The sequence below is a fragment of the Topomyia yanbarensis genome, unplaced genomic scaffold (assembly GCF_030247195.1).
Source record: "Topomyia yanbarensis strain Yona2022 unplaced genomic scaffold, ASM3024719v1 HiC_scaffold_97, whole genome shotgun sequence".
NCBI classification, from domain to species: Eukaryota; Metazoa; Arthropoda; class Insecta; order Diptera; family Culicidae; genus Topomyia; species Topomyia yanbarensis.
Genome location: NW_026684235.1, coordinates 313 through 18,021, shown reverse-complemented (window position 1 = coordinate 18,021; position 17,709 = coordinate 313). Strand labels below are relative to the sequence as shown.

The window sequence follows — 17,709 nt, the reverse complement described above, 5'->3', positions numbered from 1 at the left end:
TAACCTATCGCACAATGTGGTCCAGATGATTCCTCTCTGTTTCGTTTGTTTACAATTAGCTTTGTCTATTTATTATCCGGTCTTCGTCGACGCGCCGACTTGCTCCGGCATACCTACGCCTCGCCGCATCGAGTAGATGAAGCAGTGATTGCAGCGAACGAGGGGCTTGTTGGAAAGGTTATTAACACCCCGACCCGTAATGCCTATCATTGGTTGGCCTTACTATCTTCGAGCACGTCCAAGAGAGCCACCTTGATCGCTGGTCGTTGAAGAATACCCGTATTCGTTTGAACATCCACTTTACGCACCTGACCATCGGGTCCCTGGTATGCCTTAATCACGCGGCCACGTATCCATCCGTTTCTTACTGATTCGTCGACCACGATTACAAGATCACCGATCTGTAACGGTTTTGTGTTCGAAAACCATTTTGTTCGCCTAGCAATGGTTGGAAGGTAAGCCTGGATCCATCGTGACCAAAATTGGTTTAGTAGATATTGCATCAATTTCCAATTACTTCGCAGAGTAGTTGTTTGCTGCATTGGAACTCTACTTGGATTGTTGTCCCCCGTCGAGCTCATAAGTAGAAATTTGTTCGGCGTTAAAACTTCTTGCTCCGGTGTTTCCAATGGTACAAACGTCAAAGGGTGGGAGTTAACGATCATCTCTATTTCAGTAAAAAGTGTGGTGAGTCCTTCATCATCCAGCTTGTCGGGATGTGATAGCGTTTTGAACGCCTCTTTGACGGATCGAACCTTTCGTTCCCATACGCCGCCCATATGGGGGGCGGATGGTGGATTGAAGTGCCATTCTGTTTCCGCGTTGGTGAATGTGTCCGCTAATTTGCGGTTAATGATTTTAATTTCCTCGGCTAGCTCCCTCGCTGCGCCACGAAAGTTTGTACCGTTGTCACTGAATATCTGCTGAGGGTTTCCTCTCCTATTAATGAATCGACGTAGTGCCATTTTACACGACTCTGCAGACAACGAATGCACCACCTCCAAATGAACGGCACGTACCGTGAGGCAGGTAAACAATGCCACCCACCGTTTGACGTTGGTTCTTCCTTTCTTTACTATCAGCGGTCCAAAATAGTCTACACCAGTGAAGGTGAATGGACGTACATAGGGGCACACTCTGACCTGAGGGAGAGGGGCCATTCTTGGTTCGTCAGGTCTGGCTCGATAAACGCGACACCACATGCATTTTTTTACCACGCTACTAATCAATGATCTCAACTTTGACACGTAAAATTTCTGCTTGATCTCATTCAACACCGTCTCCTTGTTGGCATGACCGTAGCGCTGATGTATGCGAAGGATGAGTAGTTCCGTCACATAACTCTGTCGGGGTAAAATCACCGGATTGCGGAAGTCGAAACTATAGAATGCGGCTTTTGGATCGATCCTACTTTCCAGTCGGAGAATACTATCTTCATCTAGAAATGGTGACAAACGTTTCAGAGCACTAGAATTCGCCAATTGCCTATGCTGCTTTAACGGTAAATTTGCATTTAATTTTAGTATTGTTATTTCATCAGGATACGCTTCAGCCTGAACCATCCTCCACAAGCTTCGCTCCGCCGCCACATAATCTTCCCGATTCAGCATCACATTGCGGGTTTGCACTGACTTTGGTTTATGCAATCGACATTTGTTCACGAAATGATGAATATAGGCCAATCTTTTCAATAGGCCTTCCAAGCGAGAGAAATCAGAAAAGGTGACAAGTGTTTGAATCTGAACTTCTCGGTGCACTTGGGCAACCCGTAGCTCCTCGGTCGGTTCTTCTAAATTGAATTTACTCGTTGGCCATTCTGACTCTGGAAGAAGTAGGAAGTCCGGTCCGCAAAACCATCTGCTGCCGGGGTCGAAACTTGGCCCACCACCCCATTTCGTTGCCTCGTCCGCGATGTTCATACGGGTTGGAACCCATTGCCACTCGTCGAATTTGGTTTCGTCGAGTATTTCTGCAATCCTGAATGCTACGTAAGGACGGTACTTTCGTGGGTCCGCTCTGAGCCAGGACAGTACAGTGGTCGAATCGGTCCAGATAAACCGTTTCTGAATTGGAAGATTGTGGGCATCTGCTATTGTCTTGAAAAGACGTACACCCATCACGGCGGCGTTTAGTTCATTTTTTGGGATAGTCTGCGGTCGTAATGGAGTTACTTTAGCTTTAGATGCTACCAAAGAACACCTTCCAGAACCGTTACCATCGACGATCCGAAAATATGCAACACAACAATATGCCAGCTCGCTCGCATCTACAAACACATGTAGTTGTAAAGATTGGTAGCTACGCGGATCGTATTCCGGAAAGTAGCATCTGGGAATCTTCACACGATCCAAATCTTGTGTCATTCTAACCCAACGCCTCCAGCTAGCGAAGTCAGCGTCTCTTATGGGATCATCCCACTCGATTCCAGACCTCCACAAGTCTTGAATGAGGATTTTCCCGTGGATTGTAAAGTTAGCAATGATCCCGAGCGGATCAAACAGGCTCATCACAACTTGAAGTACCTGACGTTTGGTGGGAATATTATCACCAATCAGAAGCGGACGAAGGTCTGCTCGAAATTGCGCGGTGAACACAAACACGTCCTCATTTGGAATCCACATCATCCCTAGGACTCGCTCAGCCACTGAAGCCTTCTCGACCGTGAAGCTTTTTATAACATCAGAGGTTTCTCCCCCGACCCGTGTGAGAACCTGCTGAGAGTTTGACTGCCAATTCCGGATTTCAAAGCCAGCTTCACTATGTATTGAACGAACGTCGCACGCCAGGCTAATTACTTCTTCAACGGTGTCTCTGCTATCCAAATAGTCGTCGACGTATGTGTTGTTAATAATAGCTGACGCTGCGTCAGGATAACGGTCGGTGAACTCCATCGCATTTAAATTTTTCACATACTGTGCAGAGCACGGGGAACATGTTGCACCAAACGTGGCCACATCCATAACGTAGATGTCTGGAGCGGATGCCGTGTCAGCTCGCCACAGGAACCTTTGAAATTGACGATCTTCTTCTCGAACTAGCAGCTGATGGAACATCTGCCGAATATCACCCGATATGGCAAACTTTTTCTGTCGAAAACGACATAGAACCGATAAAAGAGGCGTTAGTAAGTCCGGTCCTTTCAATAGAGCGGAGTTGAGAGATATTCCTCCGACCTTGGCCGCGGCATCCCAGACAACACGAATTTTATTCGCCTTATGAGGGTTATGAACTACACCCAACGGCAAATACCACACCTTTTTAGGGTTCGTCTCAGATAGCTCTTTAGTGGTTGCTTTATGAGCGTATCCGCGTTCCAGATATTCGGTAATTTGTTCGGCAATTGCTTTTTGTAGTTCTGGTTCTGCCTGCAGTCGGCGCTCTAAACATTTTAGCCGTCGTAGGGCCATCGGATAACTATTTGGAAATTCGACATCATCGGCCTTCCAAAGCAACCCCGTTTCAAATCTGCCAGAATCTGTCCGTTTTGTAGTATGCTGTAGAATCATACGCGCTCGTCGATCTTCAGCCGACTCCGGTACAATCAGGCTTCCAGTGCCAACATTGTCCAGGGCAAAATAATCTTTCACCAGATCATGAAGATTTTGGTCCTCAGAACAGTTGCATACATGAACCATGATTCGATGAAATTCACCCGATTCACGTTGTCCCCCAAATATAGTCCATCCCAGTCGCGTTTTTATGGCTACAGGTTCCGTATCTCTCCGGTCTCGTTTTTTTATAGGTAGTTTCAGTCGTGCGTTGTCGATCCCGATTAAGATTCCCGGTGATGCCCTACTATAGCTCTGAACCGGAAGATCACGCAAGAACGTAAATCGCTGTGAGATATTTTGATAGTCCAAACTTTGAGTTGGTAGCCCAAGATTCTCCACCGTTCTAACGTTTTGTAAGAAATATTCCTTCTTGTCGTCAATCCCTGATATGTTTAATTGGACTTTTTTCGAAAAAGATTCTTTCCGCGTTACGTTGCTAGTCCACTGTTTGCTATCAAGGATACGAAACGCTCCTCCTCCGAACGTCAACAAGCTTGAAACGTTAGTCGTTTGTTTACAATTAGTTTACAATTAGCTTTGTCTATTTATTATCCGGTCTTCGTCGACGCGCCGACTTGCTCCGGCATACCTACGCCTCGCCGCATCGAGTAGATGAAGCAGTGATTGCAGCGAACGAGGGGCTTGTTGGAAAGGTTATTAACATCCGTGTTATTTCGAGAAACCGTGTAAAAAAATCCGTGTCATTTTGAGAAACCGTGTAAAAAAAATCTGAATTTTTTTATTAACAGCTATTTGGTTATCGTATTTAACAATGAATACTGTTGGACATTTTAAATGCACAAAGGCTGTCAATGTGCCCAGTAGAAGTTTTTTAATTTTTCGAAAAGGTTTTTTTAGGAAAAATGTAAGTTTTTTATTCGTTAAAAGAAGTTATTGTCCGTTGAAAAGCAATAGTTAAAATGGTAAAATGTTTCAACTATTTAGAGTTTGTTAACTTTTTGTAGATTACACTGGGCTACAGCGATTTAAAATTTTTAAAATGAACTAGGATAGCAAATGCGATACAAAATAATGTACACACGAAATTTTGAAGCAAAAAAACATTTTTTTTGGGACCTTTGCCACAACAAAATTTGCTACGTTGTCATTTTCAGCCGATTTTCGGTTTTGTAACATTTTTTAAACGAAGAAAACTAGACCTTTCGAACAGTATGCGGTCATATACAGTTTGGTAAGAAACATTGTTCGATTCTGGGACAACAATATCAAAATTGTCATTTTTTGCGATTTTTTCATGTAAATGGTTATTTTCTCATTAAAAGAATTTTCATGACAAGTAAAAAAAATCATTTTGATACTAAGACTCTCTTGCGCAATTGAAATGTCAGAAATTGTCAATTTTCAACGGCCTATTGATTGGCTTTTACTTAATTAAATACTCTTTCCTGATAAGAGGCAGCATTTGCCATTTTGCAATGTTGACAGACCCCTCCTTTGCAACTAAAATTTCCAAAACTGCACTTTGATGAAAAATTCCTTCCTGAAAAGCTGAAAATTCGCTATTTTACATTTATCGAATTTAGTTTTTTTAACGACTGCAACCTGTGCCTGGGTGGATATCGGTCCGTCCCGCGAGGCAAACTTTGCAAAATCGTACGAAATGGCGACTATCTGCCAATTAAGCACTGATCTTTAGGAGGACGATAAAGTTTTGTGCATGTGTGTCTCAAAAAGCGCGATGTCCTCCAATTTGTCTAATTCTGAAAAATTTTCTCCTGTCAGTGCGTTTGAGTCGTCTATATCTATACTAAACCAATTTAGAATTAGAACCGCCTTTTGTCTTGTTCCTGTTCTTTTCTTTCGTCTCCTAGGTCTGAAGCGGATCAATCTATTAATAAATATGATAAAAGATGCCAGCAGTATTGGTCCTTATTCGCAAATACTTTATTCACTACAACTGTGCTATATATCTTCTCGATCTTATAACAGAATTTGAAAATCTCTGTTCTAAATAGTCGATATTGGTAGTTATTATGATGTACCAATAAGCTAGAGTAGTGACAATATTTTTCAGTTCCACAGATACAATCTCCCTTTATTGGATACTTCAGAGTTATTCGCATCTGCTCTCGGAGACCACCAATCCTCCAAACACATTTCAACCCCTGAGCATTCAACTCGAGCATATCACACCGAGGAAGCGATTTGTTATTTCCAAGAACCAAAGCTCGAGTGAGACAATCAACATTCTCGTAGGTGCCAGTCCTGCACATCTTCTTGGAACCAGCTAACATATCCAAGCTCGATAGCTAGCAGAAGTCACATATATCTCCACCCAAACGAAGTGATCAATTCGCTTTTAAGTAGGACCACTCATCTACAAACCAGTCATGAACACATCCGTACCAACGAGAATGGATCATACCAGACGAAGGCCACAGGTTCAGCACCAACTTGTCCCATCTCAGTAAAAAATAGACTTGTGCCTGTTCCTAACTCTTTGAAAGCTCTATTTAATCAGAGATCACTAATTGGTTGATAAAAAGAAACATCAGTCGTTATCTACTCAGACCAAACAATACGTATTGCGTATCTCTGCATATTAAAATCTCCGCTATCAGTTTCTAGCTTATCAAACTGAACAAGCAAAATTAATATACTTTGTGTAGTGGCACTTACCGGGGGAACTTGGCCATATACCAATTGCTCCATTGCCAATGCTATGTGATATATGAACCGGAATATTATTTGATGATATCTAAAAAGCATACAATCCTATAAAAACCATTGCCCAACATTATGGATTTTCAACTACCATAACTTGAATTTTGAATAACAACTCATTTCCTAAAATTGAAAAATACGCGATTTTTGCACATTGGCAGATCATCCCCATTTGCATTGCAAATATCCAATGCCATTTATTTTCAGCTGCTGTTACTAAATGCCTATTAAAAATATTTTTTTTGCACGGTTTTCGAAATAACACGGATTTTTTTTGCACGGTTTCTCAAAATAACACGGATTTTTTTTGCACGGTTTCTCGAAATAACACGGATTTTTTTACACGGTTTCTCGAAATAGCACGGATTTTTTTTGCACGGTTTTTTTCACGGGATGATCAAATCATTAAACTGGTATATCGAAATAGATATTTTATACATAAAAATCGTGCAAAAAAAGTCGTGCAAGCAAAATCCGTGCAAAAAAAGGGCGTGCAAAAACAGATCCGGTGTAGTTTTTTTTCAAAAGAAAAAAATTCTTGTAACTTTCTCTTTGACATCAATGCGATATTGTAAACCATTTGAAAGCTATATGAAAACAACCAAAATGTGATTCAATTATACAGTTCAATCATGAGCTCCTATGGTTGTATACTATTGTAGTGTAGAAGAAGGGAATCTTTGTAAGCTTCGAAAACAGTAAATTATTACGAAACCAAATATTAACAGAGTCATTTATATGTGAGTGTTCTCCAGCGATCTTTTTCGAGAGCGTTGTGCCAACCTATAATTGTACGTGAATAGCTCCATGTTCAAAATGGATTGCTTTTGGGCATGAGATTGTAAGCTCAAAAATAGCAAATGTGAGCACGCTGTTTTGGGTGTAGTTAAGACTGTGATCGCATATGTGATGATGTCGCCACTGACTTATGTGTAAGTATACGGGGGATGAACCACTAGTGAACAATTGTTTCGGAGCCTGCTAAACAAAGGAGCTAATGTTCTAACGAAGTTTGCGGATCGATATTTTTCAGATATTTTCTGATAGTGTTGTGACTGTTAGTTTGTGACGAAAGTAGAATGTAGAAACTCATGAGCATGTCAGTCATCCTTTGTTTTTGTTAATACCTTAGCCAGCTGTGATCATATTGCTCATCATCGTGCCATATTATTCGGTGAAAAAAATCGGACAACTTCAGACCTGGGACGGGACGCACAAAGTGAAATAAAGTAACTGTCACCGCGAACCGACAATGGCCCTGTCACTGTGAACCGGGCGATTCTTGATGATTTTCATTTTCTTGTAATAAACAGTGTCTGGGTAGCATCGTAATATTCTGGTTTTGGAAAATATATTTTACCTGTTGCTTAGATGCATGTACATGCACAGAAACAAATATTAAAAATGCAATGACGGCAAGTGCAATTTTATTATTCTGCTCAACAGTTACGGTTAATGTTGTTTTACATAGCACAGAGAAACGATAACATAATTCATGTCATGTATGAGCTCTATTATTTTCGGCACAAATCTGTTCCTCATCGGCAGAAATCTATGCCGCATCGGCACAGCACTATCATCGACATTTGCTTGAAATTATTTTGCAAGCTGATTTTTCCCTGCAAAATAACATCAATATCGGGAAGGAAAAAGAAGACCGTCTTCACATGTCCCGTCCCAGCTTCAGACCAATGCCTAATCATTGTTTAGGTAATTGAACGAATGTCAACACGACTTTTATCTGAGTAGCTACGGTTTGAATTCTCTGAATTATGAGTGCGTGTTAAAAAGCTGTCGCCTCTGGTGGGACTCTGATCGGAAGACTTTTCCGATCTGGGGTTGACTTCAAAAGAAACACTTTTATTGCTTTTTATTACCAAACTAGCTGTAACCCGGTGCGCTTCGCTACACCCATCAGGACTAAACGAAATATTTTAAAAATACTAAAAATACTAAATATTTTTGCTCGCGGATAGACAATGTTCTTAGTTTGACCACCTGGAGCACAATTAAATTAATTGCTCTGTTTTCCTATACACAATCGTTTGAAATCCATTAATATCATTCGAATTCGAGGTACATCTGCTCCTTTATATTTTCTAGCTACAATGGTCGCTTAAATGAAATTTTTCAACCAAAGCACAGTTGTGGTGGGTCTATGTTGCGCAGTAGCTAATATAATAGGCACACAAAGTTTCAATTGCAACACATGCGGTGCACAGTGTTGCAAAACGACGTTTTCACGATCAAAATTTAATAACTCCTGATCCATTGGTTTTGGAGAATGGATTTTTTCGAAGAATTTTCTGGATGCATGTTTTGATATAATAAATTGAGTGCTTAATCCCCTAAAAGTGAGATAGAAAATTTATTTCCCCAAATAATTTAGCTAGAAGCTCACTGTCTTCAGTAAAGTTCTAGAAAATATTATTGTGAAAATCTTTAGTGAAGATACTAAAGCTCTATATAGTAACAGTAGCGAGATATGTAGGTTTGCTTGGGAGTTTTCGAATATAACTTTTTACGATTACTTTTTATTATTAAAAGTGTCTTCTACAAAGTTGTTAAAAGCGATAAAATACACATTTTTATAACAACGATGAATCTGTAGCTCTCGAAACAACAAAGTTATTGTCCATTTTCGAATATTTTTTTATCAATTTACACCTTAAGCAACTTCCTTAATCGCAAAAATTCGCAGAAAGAACTTTATTTTTTCGATTAAATATAAAAACCTTCGTCTGACGGAGACTGCTGGGTTGGTAACGTATAAAACCAATACTCCTGAAAGCATGGTGGATCGACTGAATTAAATAATTCAATACGATCATCCATAGATTTATATGCGTAACAGAATTACCATCGATTTTATTTTGGATGGAGTAGTGTATGAAATTGAAGTCAATTTACGCAATCGATTAATTCTTCAACAGATTGTATTATGTAACAAAATCCTGTGGAAATGTGGTGCAAGTTATTGTTGCATCGATTAACATTTTCCCAACCCATATATCTAACTTTTTTGGCGAATTAACCTGCGAAGGTGACTATAAGAATCATTCAATAAAAGTATGCACATATAGTGAAAAGTTCTGTTTTCGAAACATATTTCCAATGATACGAAGACATAACGGAGTGTTGGTGGACGTGGGTAAAGTTAATTCATAAGAAATGGTGCATTTAAAAAAATATTTTGGCGATACAGAGAGTGTTAGTATATTCATTCACTTTCCATATACTTACTGCACAATTGAACAGTATTTCTTCAAATATCATAGCAGAATACTAAAAATTGAGCCAGTGACAGAAAATCTCTGGAGGTATCTCGTTTAAAACTTGCTTTGTGGTGTAAATCATAAATCAAGATATATTGGACCAATCGTTTTCAAGGTTTGTACAGTTCTGCTACATATCCCCAGGTATTGATCAAAGCTTTTATTTTTTTCTTAATATTTGAATTTTTTATAGCATTCTGCAGCTAAAAATGCAATTTTCGCTAAAAAAAATCATGAAACTTATTTTTGTGAACAAAGTTATGATCTTTAATGATGTTATGATATAAGATATGATATGAAGATTTAAAGTTATTCTGTACATTGCATTTATTCGTGGTGTCTCCTGAAGATTTTCAATATTTTGCGGTGAACATTAAGGAAAATATTGCTTAAATGTTGCATTATTGTCTGAATAGACTAACACTCTCGGTATCGGCAATTTTTTTTAAGCACGATATTTTTTCAACAATAATCCTACCCCCTTAAGCAAGAACTGATTTCATCAGTAGGTGTCGACTAACGGATAAAATTTGACGAAGATCGCGGACCACGCTACCAAATATTCGATTAGTTCCTTTTATGGGTCATCGTGAATTCGTCCTATATAACAGTGTTGCATTCTTTCAGCATTTTGCTTACATCCGAATTTTGATTGATATTGTAAGTAACGTTTTCCACAAGCGCAAGATTTAGTGGCTGTTTTAGGGCAGAGCTGTTCGTCTATAATCCAGCAATGTTGATTCAACTTCAGATGAAGCGATCGCAGGTGCAATTTTCAATTTAATTTTCGACAAATTCATGCAATTCATCAGTATTATATTGTCATTCGCGTAATAGATCTCTATCAAATAAATTCTTGCCATTTCATTTATGTGCTGGTAAACATACATGCAACAAAATTTTAGATTTTTGAAGTAATTGATAGATATTGCATCAGAAACCCTCCCTCTCCTTCAGATTCCGAAACCAACAATCATGTCCACCGTTTTGGTGCCAAATCATATATAATATATATAGCTAAAAAAAGTTCTTCAGTACAACCCCCCCCCCCCCCCCGCTCTCCCTTTCCTCGGATTAGGTACCTCTCACCCTTCCCATCGTTCACAAAAACCACCCCATGACCATCTCCTTAGTGGAAGGAATACTTATGTCAAAATTGAATTCATCGCTAATAATCACATTGAATGAATAGATAAGGATTACTTCAGAACCCCCCCCCCTTTCTTGGTCCACTCCCATCATCCATCGGCTCAGTGGGAGAAATACATATGTCAAATACTAATAACTATGGAGATATAAATAATTCTTTGCTTAAAAAACAACCCCCCCCCCCAAAACATTCCATGAACATCTTCTTGGGAGAAAGAATACGTATGCCAAATTTCATCAAGATCGGACTTGTAGTTTAGAATTAGTTAGCGGACATACATACAAACATACATTGATTTTTATATATATAGATTACCAAAAAGAATTATTTGTCAGTGTCATACCAAATGAGTTAAATTCATATATTATGAGAGGTCGTTTGTTAATTTGGAATAACACTGACAGATAATCATGGCAATTGTCTTCAATCTCCATACATACACTCTGAGAAAAAATAATACTTTTTTGCCTTAACTCACCGGGATAACAATTTAGCACTGGGCGAAAAATTGACACGTTCACCGTACAGTGTAATATTATAGCATAGCATAATGCTCATCATTGTTCAGTACTGTTCACAGTACTGTACTGTACTTTTTTGTTGTTTTTTTTTCTTGCGGCACCAGGCCCGCTCGCTATGGATGGTGTGCCAATCGAGTTCTCTTTCACAGCTAAGTGATCATTCGTAAATTACGTAACGCTTTTGGGGGGGAAAGGGAGTACGACAAATTGACATGTTGCGACATATGGGGGAGGGAGAATAAGCTAGAACGTAACTTATGAATGGTCCCTAATAGCCAAGGAGTGTGAAGTAGGCAAGACAGTGACATCGCCCACAACAGTCACAGGGATTCCATCAAAGGAGTAAAGCTTATCTATCTAGCTAACAGTTAAGAACGCTGTAGGAGCAACCAACGATACAATCTGGAGAGCTCGAATGTTATTGAACTGGTCGATCGGAGGAGAGTTCCGTCTTCCCACTAAGCAGCAGTAGCAAATAAGTACCAGCAACAGTGAACTGCGATTTAGTCGAACGAATACATTATTACATCTTTAGTAAATAGCTGAATTGGCTTCTCAAAATTGCAATAAACTTGATTTCATTTTTCTTGTTGTGCGTACAAACATCGTACGTACCAGACACCATTTGAAGGATAGTGCTACAATCCTACATACTGATCACTAAGAAGCTTAACAAAAACTAAAACAAAATATAACAAAATCAAATTAGGGGGGGTCCTCTTATATAATTGTGGCAAAAAGTACCTAATGTTTAATAATTTGTAAGCAGTAAAATAACTTGGAAATGTACGCTATTCTGCAAAATGTTTATTAAGGTTTCATCTATAAAATAAATTTTTTCGAGTGTAAAGTATCAAAAATGGTGGCTTTCTTGGAACAAGATTTTTCGAATCTGCGGGTATTCTCGTTTTTGAACCATTCAACCAATCAACTTCAGGTTTTGCTCGCCTAAAAGAAGACAACATTCTCGGGCGCTGTAACCTACAAAATCGCAATATTTTGATCATTAACGAATTTTTACAGCTGGCCAAAGTGGAAAAATAATGCGAAGAAATGATACTTTATTGTCAAGTGTCTGCCATTTTGTTTTAATATCGCATTTTTTATGTTTTTAGGTTGGGGCGCATCTACGGAATATAATCTTCAAGATCATTTTGGTTTGCGGCTTTCAGACGACGAATTGCGACCTGTATCGTGCCCGCAGATGAGGTCGGTTTTCAAAACACCTTTTGCTGAAGCCGCCATTTTTGACACCTTGCACTCGAAAGTTTTTATTTTATAGATGAAACCTTAATAAACATTTTGCAGAATAGCTTACATATCATTTTACTTCTTTTAAAAACATTATCAAACATTAGGTACTTTTTGCACAATTATATATGAAGACCCCCTTAAGTAAAAAAACAATGTTCATTTATTCAGTTTCGCTTAACCGACCAAACCCCCAATCAAACCAAGAAGGGAACTGACTAAACTAGTCACTGATGATGCAAGATTATTCACAGTATCGGTGGCACCAATCAGTCGGTTTAGAAGATCCTGTGATACGTTAGTTTCTGCCACAAGTACTTGGTTCGTAACGTTGCTCAGGTGGGACATCGCGTCCAACAGCTGAGTGACACCGCTACTAACAACATTGTTTGTGTTGGACACTCCACTGTTGGCAGCACTATTGAGAGCGGTCTGAGCATTTCGCAGAGCTCCCTGGGCGTTGGAGAGAACAGTGACTAATAGAGAGTTGACGGCATTACGGGCAGTTGCGGTCAAAATCGTGATAGCTTCGGTTATTTCATCAACCAGTCCATTCAACCGGGAGTTGATATTCGATAGTTGTAATGCCAGAATATCTAGAACATTATCCACCGTGGACGTGACTGTTCCATTAATGGTTTGCAAATTATCTACATGAGCAGCAAATAAAATCTAGAATGAAATCAAAATCTAAATTCGATTGCCAATAAGAAAATGATTCTACTTACGGTTAATAGACACATGCTAAACCCAACAAATAACATACATTTCATTTTCGTAGATGTTATCTTACAACTTTCGAGTCAGAATGTAAACTAATGAATGTATGTATGTGCAATTTACCTGAATAGATTCACCCTAACCATCAGGCCCGGTAATTCCAATATTTACACAACTGGGTAGTTTTGAACGAATTCTATCGGAATGTTTTCGTCGGTTGTGATATAATAGTGGTTGTGTTCTTATTACTGAACCCATAGAGGTGATTGTTTTCGTCGAAAAGTTCAAAGCTGCTCTAGCCAAAATTCCATTTACAAGCTCACAAATCAATGTCAATACGTTCGCTATAATTATGAGACTGAAATTGTGTCTACTTACGCCATTGCGACAGAGCCTTCAAGTAAACAAGACTAGCGCCAGTAATTGGACTGAAAAAAATTAAACACTATCTGTTTCAAGTTCAAAAAACAATAATATTTATTCGACAGGTGGAAAGGTGCAAACATATTTTGATATAGTTTTCTAGTTTCGTATAATCAAATATGTTTGCCTAATTTCAATGAAAAAAGAATCAGTTGTGCTAAAAAACAATGCGATTGTGACATTTTATAAATTTATTGTCTAAATTTTGCACACTTATAGAATGATGTATACATTATCTTATCAATATATTTTTATGAAATATTTGTTTTTATACCAGTATTTTACATACATTTTAAATAAAGATTTTTTTTTGTGTTCTCGGTGCTTAAAAAATCTATAATTATGTCAAATGACGTGGAAGACGTTCATCTTCAATAAGGTATTGAATTACTATTGACAATCGGATTGTCAATAGTAATTCAATACCTTATTGAAGATGAACGTCTTCCACGTCATTTGACATAATTATAGATTTTTTAAGCACCGAGAACACAAAAAAATCAAATTCTTTATTTAAAATGTATGTAAAATACTGGTATAAAAACAAATGTTTCATAAAAATATATTGATAAGATAATGTAAACATCATTCTAATTCAATACCTTATTGAAGATGAACGTCTTCCACGTCATTTGACATAATTATAGATTTTTTAAGCACCGAGAACACAAAAAAATCAAATTCTTTATTTAAAATGTATGTAAAATACTGGTATAAAAACAAATGTTTCATAAAAATATATTGATAAGATAATGTAAACATCATTCTATAAGTGTGCAAAATTTAAACAATAAATTTATAAAATTACAATTTTATCGTTTTTTTTTAAATTTAAAAGCCCATAATGTAAACAAAAAAAATTGAACAAAATATTTATACCAAACGTTACACTCCATATCCTCTACACACAAAAAATATTTTTCATGAATATCGGTGATTTTGTCGAAATTTGGAGGCCAGCTTAACGTGGTTTGACTCAGGCATAAACAGCTTTCATTTTGCGACTCCGCGTGGTACAACATGTCTTTTGCAGGTTTTGTCACCTAACTGTCGCTAAACATGTATTCAGTCTATAACTTTGAATTCAACGCGATGACATATTTACACATCAATTGATTGAAATTGAAGTGTTGAACTTGTAGTAAGCGGATGTGCAGGTCGAGAGTAAAAACAACTAAGCGGTAACAGTTTCTGTTTACCAACATTCCACTTCCGCATTTGTACCGCTGCTTCGATAAATAAAATTAAATATTTTCTTCATCATGCAAACATAATCAACGTTTATTCAGTGTGAAAGCAAACTTAACCGAGCAGACCACCAACTAGACCTAACACGGAGTTTAATAAAGAACCAATCAATCCAGTAACTGAAGAGGCAAGAGTATTCACGGTTGCAGTAGCACCAGCCAGTTGGTTCAAAAGATCCTGGGTCACGTTGGTTCCTGCGGCAAGAACTTGACTCGTAATGTTGCTCAGGTTAGATACTGCACCTAAAAGCTGAGTGGTGCCGGAATTTACAGCACTGTTGGTGCTGGACACTCCACTGTTAACAATACTGTTGATAGCGATCTGTGCATTTTGCAAAGCTCCTTGGGCGTTGGAAAGAACTGTGACCAATAGGGAGTTAGCGGTACCAGTAGCAGAGGAAGTAAGGCTCGCGAGAGCAGCGGTGATTTGACCGATTAATCCATTCAGTTGAGCAGTGAGATTTGTGAGTTGTGATGTCAGAACGCCCACGACGCTACCAACCGTAGAAGTGACTGTTCCAAGAATGGATTGCAGAATGTCCACCGGTGCAGCGAATGAGACCTAGGAATTAACATGTCCTGAAATTTTATTGCCACATTAAAAATATTGTTCTTGCTTACGGTCAAAAGGCACAGTCCAAAACCAACAAACAGCAAGGATTTCATTTTTGTAGAGAATATCTTACGACTTTCAAGTCTGAGAATAAACTGATGATTTGATGGAGAGTACCTTCAGATATTTATACAAATCTTTTGGATAGTTTCAGCTATCTGCTCTAAATAGTCACAATATTGACACAAGTGCCAATATTTTGAGCAATTTTCGACGAATGTTTATTTGTACCGGAACAAAATTTTGTCAATTATCATACTTCCTAGCCAAACATCTACAAAGTTCGAACGTGTTTTTGTTATCCAAAATCCATCTGTTGTTTTTGAAAAATGTGTTCCAAGGTTGAGTTGTACCAAAAAGCTCGACCTCGACACGATACTCAAAATATTGTGCCAGTCTCAGTAAGTTAAATAGCATTCGTGGGAAAGTAGCTTTCTGAAGTTCGAAAACAAACCTGTTGTGAACAACATTTCGAATAACATATTCGGATTTTTGTAAACCTACTGTAAATAAGGTTTCTTGTTTTGGTATTGTCGATTGCGGAATTTTCAATAATGATCAATAGAACTAGAATCAGTTGAGCTAACAAACAGTGTTTGGTTCATATCGAATTACAACATGTGAACATAAATAAATTTGTATATAAATATCGAAAAGATTTTGTTCGATCATCAGTTTCAATCGAGAGTTGTAAAACAAAACATACCAAGATGAAATCATCACTACTTATCGGAGTTGGCTTGTGTCTGTTTGCTGTAAGTACTGCAAGAAACTTTATCAATGATAATAACATGACATTTCGTCAATTCCTTCTCAGGCCACATTCGCTGCTCCTCAACTTGACATTCTGCAGAATTTAATTGGAACTGTAACCTCAACTGTCGGTAACGTGTTGGGAGTTTTGACTTCACAGCTATCGGCCATCAATGTCCAACTGAATAGCATAATTGCCCAGGTCACTTCTGTTTTGTCCAATTTGACTGCGTCTGCTGGTGGCACCGTTAATTCTCTACTGGTAACAGTCCTGTCGAACGCCCAAGTTGCTCTGCAGAATGCCCAGTCAGTTATAAACAAAGTGGTCAGCAGTGGTTTAAACACTGCTTCCTCGGCGGCAACCAGCACCCTGAACACCGGAACCATTCAGTTGTTGAACGCCATATCCAACCTGAGCAACATTACGAGTCAAGTTATTGCGGCTGGAGCTAATGTACCACAAGATCTACTGAACCAACTGAGTGCAGCAACGGCCACTGTGAACATCCTTGCTGCTTCTGTGACCGGGATAGTCAGCTCTTTGCTCAATTCCGTGCTGGGTTTGGTTGGTGGACTGCTTGGTTAAGATTGAACAATTTGAATAAATGATATGACATTGCAAAAGAAAATAGCTTGAATTTTATTTCACCTAGTTAGATGACTCTCGAAGAATTCATCCACAGCGGCGGAAGTTTAAATACGTTACTATGTTTTAATTGCCGCAAGGTTCTACTGTATCGATTTTGTTGGCTATTTTCGGCAAATTTGAGACTAAGAGAAACGAAAACAATGAAATTGAAAGACGGATAGGTATTCTAGAGCGAATCAGTTATAAACTTAGAACGGAAAACTAGAACTAGGCAGGCTCATATGGGCATGATATAAAGGAAATGTGAAGAATTCTTTGCCTTCTGCAGAGTAGGAGTTGGGCGTTGCACCCAAGTCTACCGCATGGTCTGTGGTAGAACATAACTCATCATCATGTTAGCCGGCGGTAAAACATGATGATGAGTTATGTTCTACCATAGACCATGCGGTAGACTTGGGTGCAACGCCCAACTCCTACTCTGCAGAAGGCAAAGAATTCTTCACATTTCCTTTCGATCATGCCCATATGAGCCTGCCTAGTTCTAGTTTTCCGTTCTAAGTTTATAACTGATTCGCTCTAGAATACATATCCGTTCCGTCTTTCAATTTCATTGCTTTCGTTTCTCTTAGTCTCAAATTTGCCGAAAATAGCCAACAAAATCGATACAGAAGTTTAAATACATGCGAAAATTGGTTTGTTGAATCCAAGGAATCCAATATCGACGGAATCGGTGCTTGCTGATGCACGTTCGTATGCTACAGTGTTCTATTTGGAGTGTTGCTTTCGATTGTAACAATCAAATATTGATATTCTGTTTGATCAAACTGTGCAACCAAATCAGCATAAGTTGATTGAACTTAAGTAATGTGTGAGTCACAGGGAATAGCAACATCAAAAATCATAAAATTCATTAATTTAACGTAGCATAGAA

At 38.5% G+C, this 17,709-nt stretch overlaps 3 protein-coding genes across 3 annotated transcripts; all 3 read right to left on the bottom strand.

Moving 5' to 3' along the window:
- Positions 1-206: 206 nt before the first annotated feature.
- On the bottom strand, positions 207-3,635 carry LOC131696233 (uncharacterized). Its single transcript, XM_058984783.1, has one exon. The coding sequence runs from the start codon at positions 3,633-3,635 to the stop codon at positions 207-209; it is 3,429 nt and encodes a 1,142-aa protein (XP_058840766.1).
- An 8,736-nt stretch (positions 3,636-12,371) lies between these two features.
- LOC131696240 (uncharacterized) lies at positions 12,372-13,441 on the bottom strand. Its single transcript, XM_058984792.1, has 2 exons — positions 13,162-13,441; positions 12,372-13,105 (listed from the first exon to the last, which is right to left on the bottom strand). Exons 1-2 carry the CDS (start codon positions 13,204-13,206, stop codon positions 12,611-12,613), a joined length of 540 nt encoding a protein of 179 aa, XP_058840775.1. The 5' UTR covers positions 13,207-13,441; the 3' UTR covers positions 12,372-12,610.
- A 1,437-nt stretch (positions 13,442-14,878) lies between these two features.
- Positions 14,879-15,866, bottom strand: LOC131696232 (uncharacterized). Its single transcript, XM_058984782.1, has 2 exons — positions 15,445-15,866; positions 14,879-15,385 (listed from the first exon to the last, which is right to left on the bottom strand). The coding sequence occupies exons 1-2, from the start codon at positions 15,487-15,489 to the stop codon at positions 14,879-14,881; spliced, it is 552 nt and encodes a 183-aa protein (XP_058840765.1). The 5' UTR covers positions 15,490-15,866.
- Positions 15,867-17,709: the final 1,843 nt, after the last annotated feature.

What these genes read in the sequence shown, in the direction of transcription:
- LOC131696232 (XM_058984782.1), bottom strand. Translation starts at nt 15,489, where the DNA reads ATGAAATCCTTGCTGTTTGTTGGTTTTGGACTGTGCCTTTTGACC. An exon ending in TTGGACTGTGCCTTTTGACC is followed by an intron (nt 15,386 to 15,444) that starts GTAAGCAAGAAC and finishes GTTAATTCCTAG; the next exon opens with GTCTCATTCGCTGCACCGGT.
- LOC131696240 (XM_058984792.1), bottom strand. Translation starts at nt 13,206, where the DNA reads ATGAAATGTATGTTATTTGTTGGGTTTAGCATGTGTCTATTAACC. An exon ending in TTAGCATGTGTCTATTAACC is followed by an intron (nt 13,106 to 13,161) that starts GTAAGTAGAATC and finishes ATTTCATTCTAG; the next exon opens with ATTTTATTTGCTGCTCATGT.
- LOC131696233 (XM_058984783.1), bottom strand. Translation starts at nt 3,635, where the DNA reads ATGGTTCATGTATGCAACTGTTCTGAGGACCAAAATCTTCATGATCTG.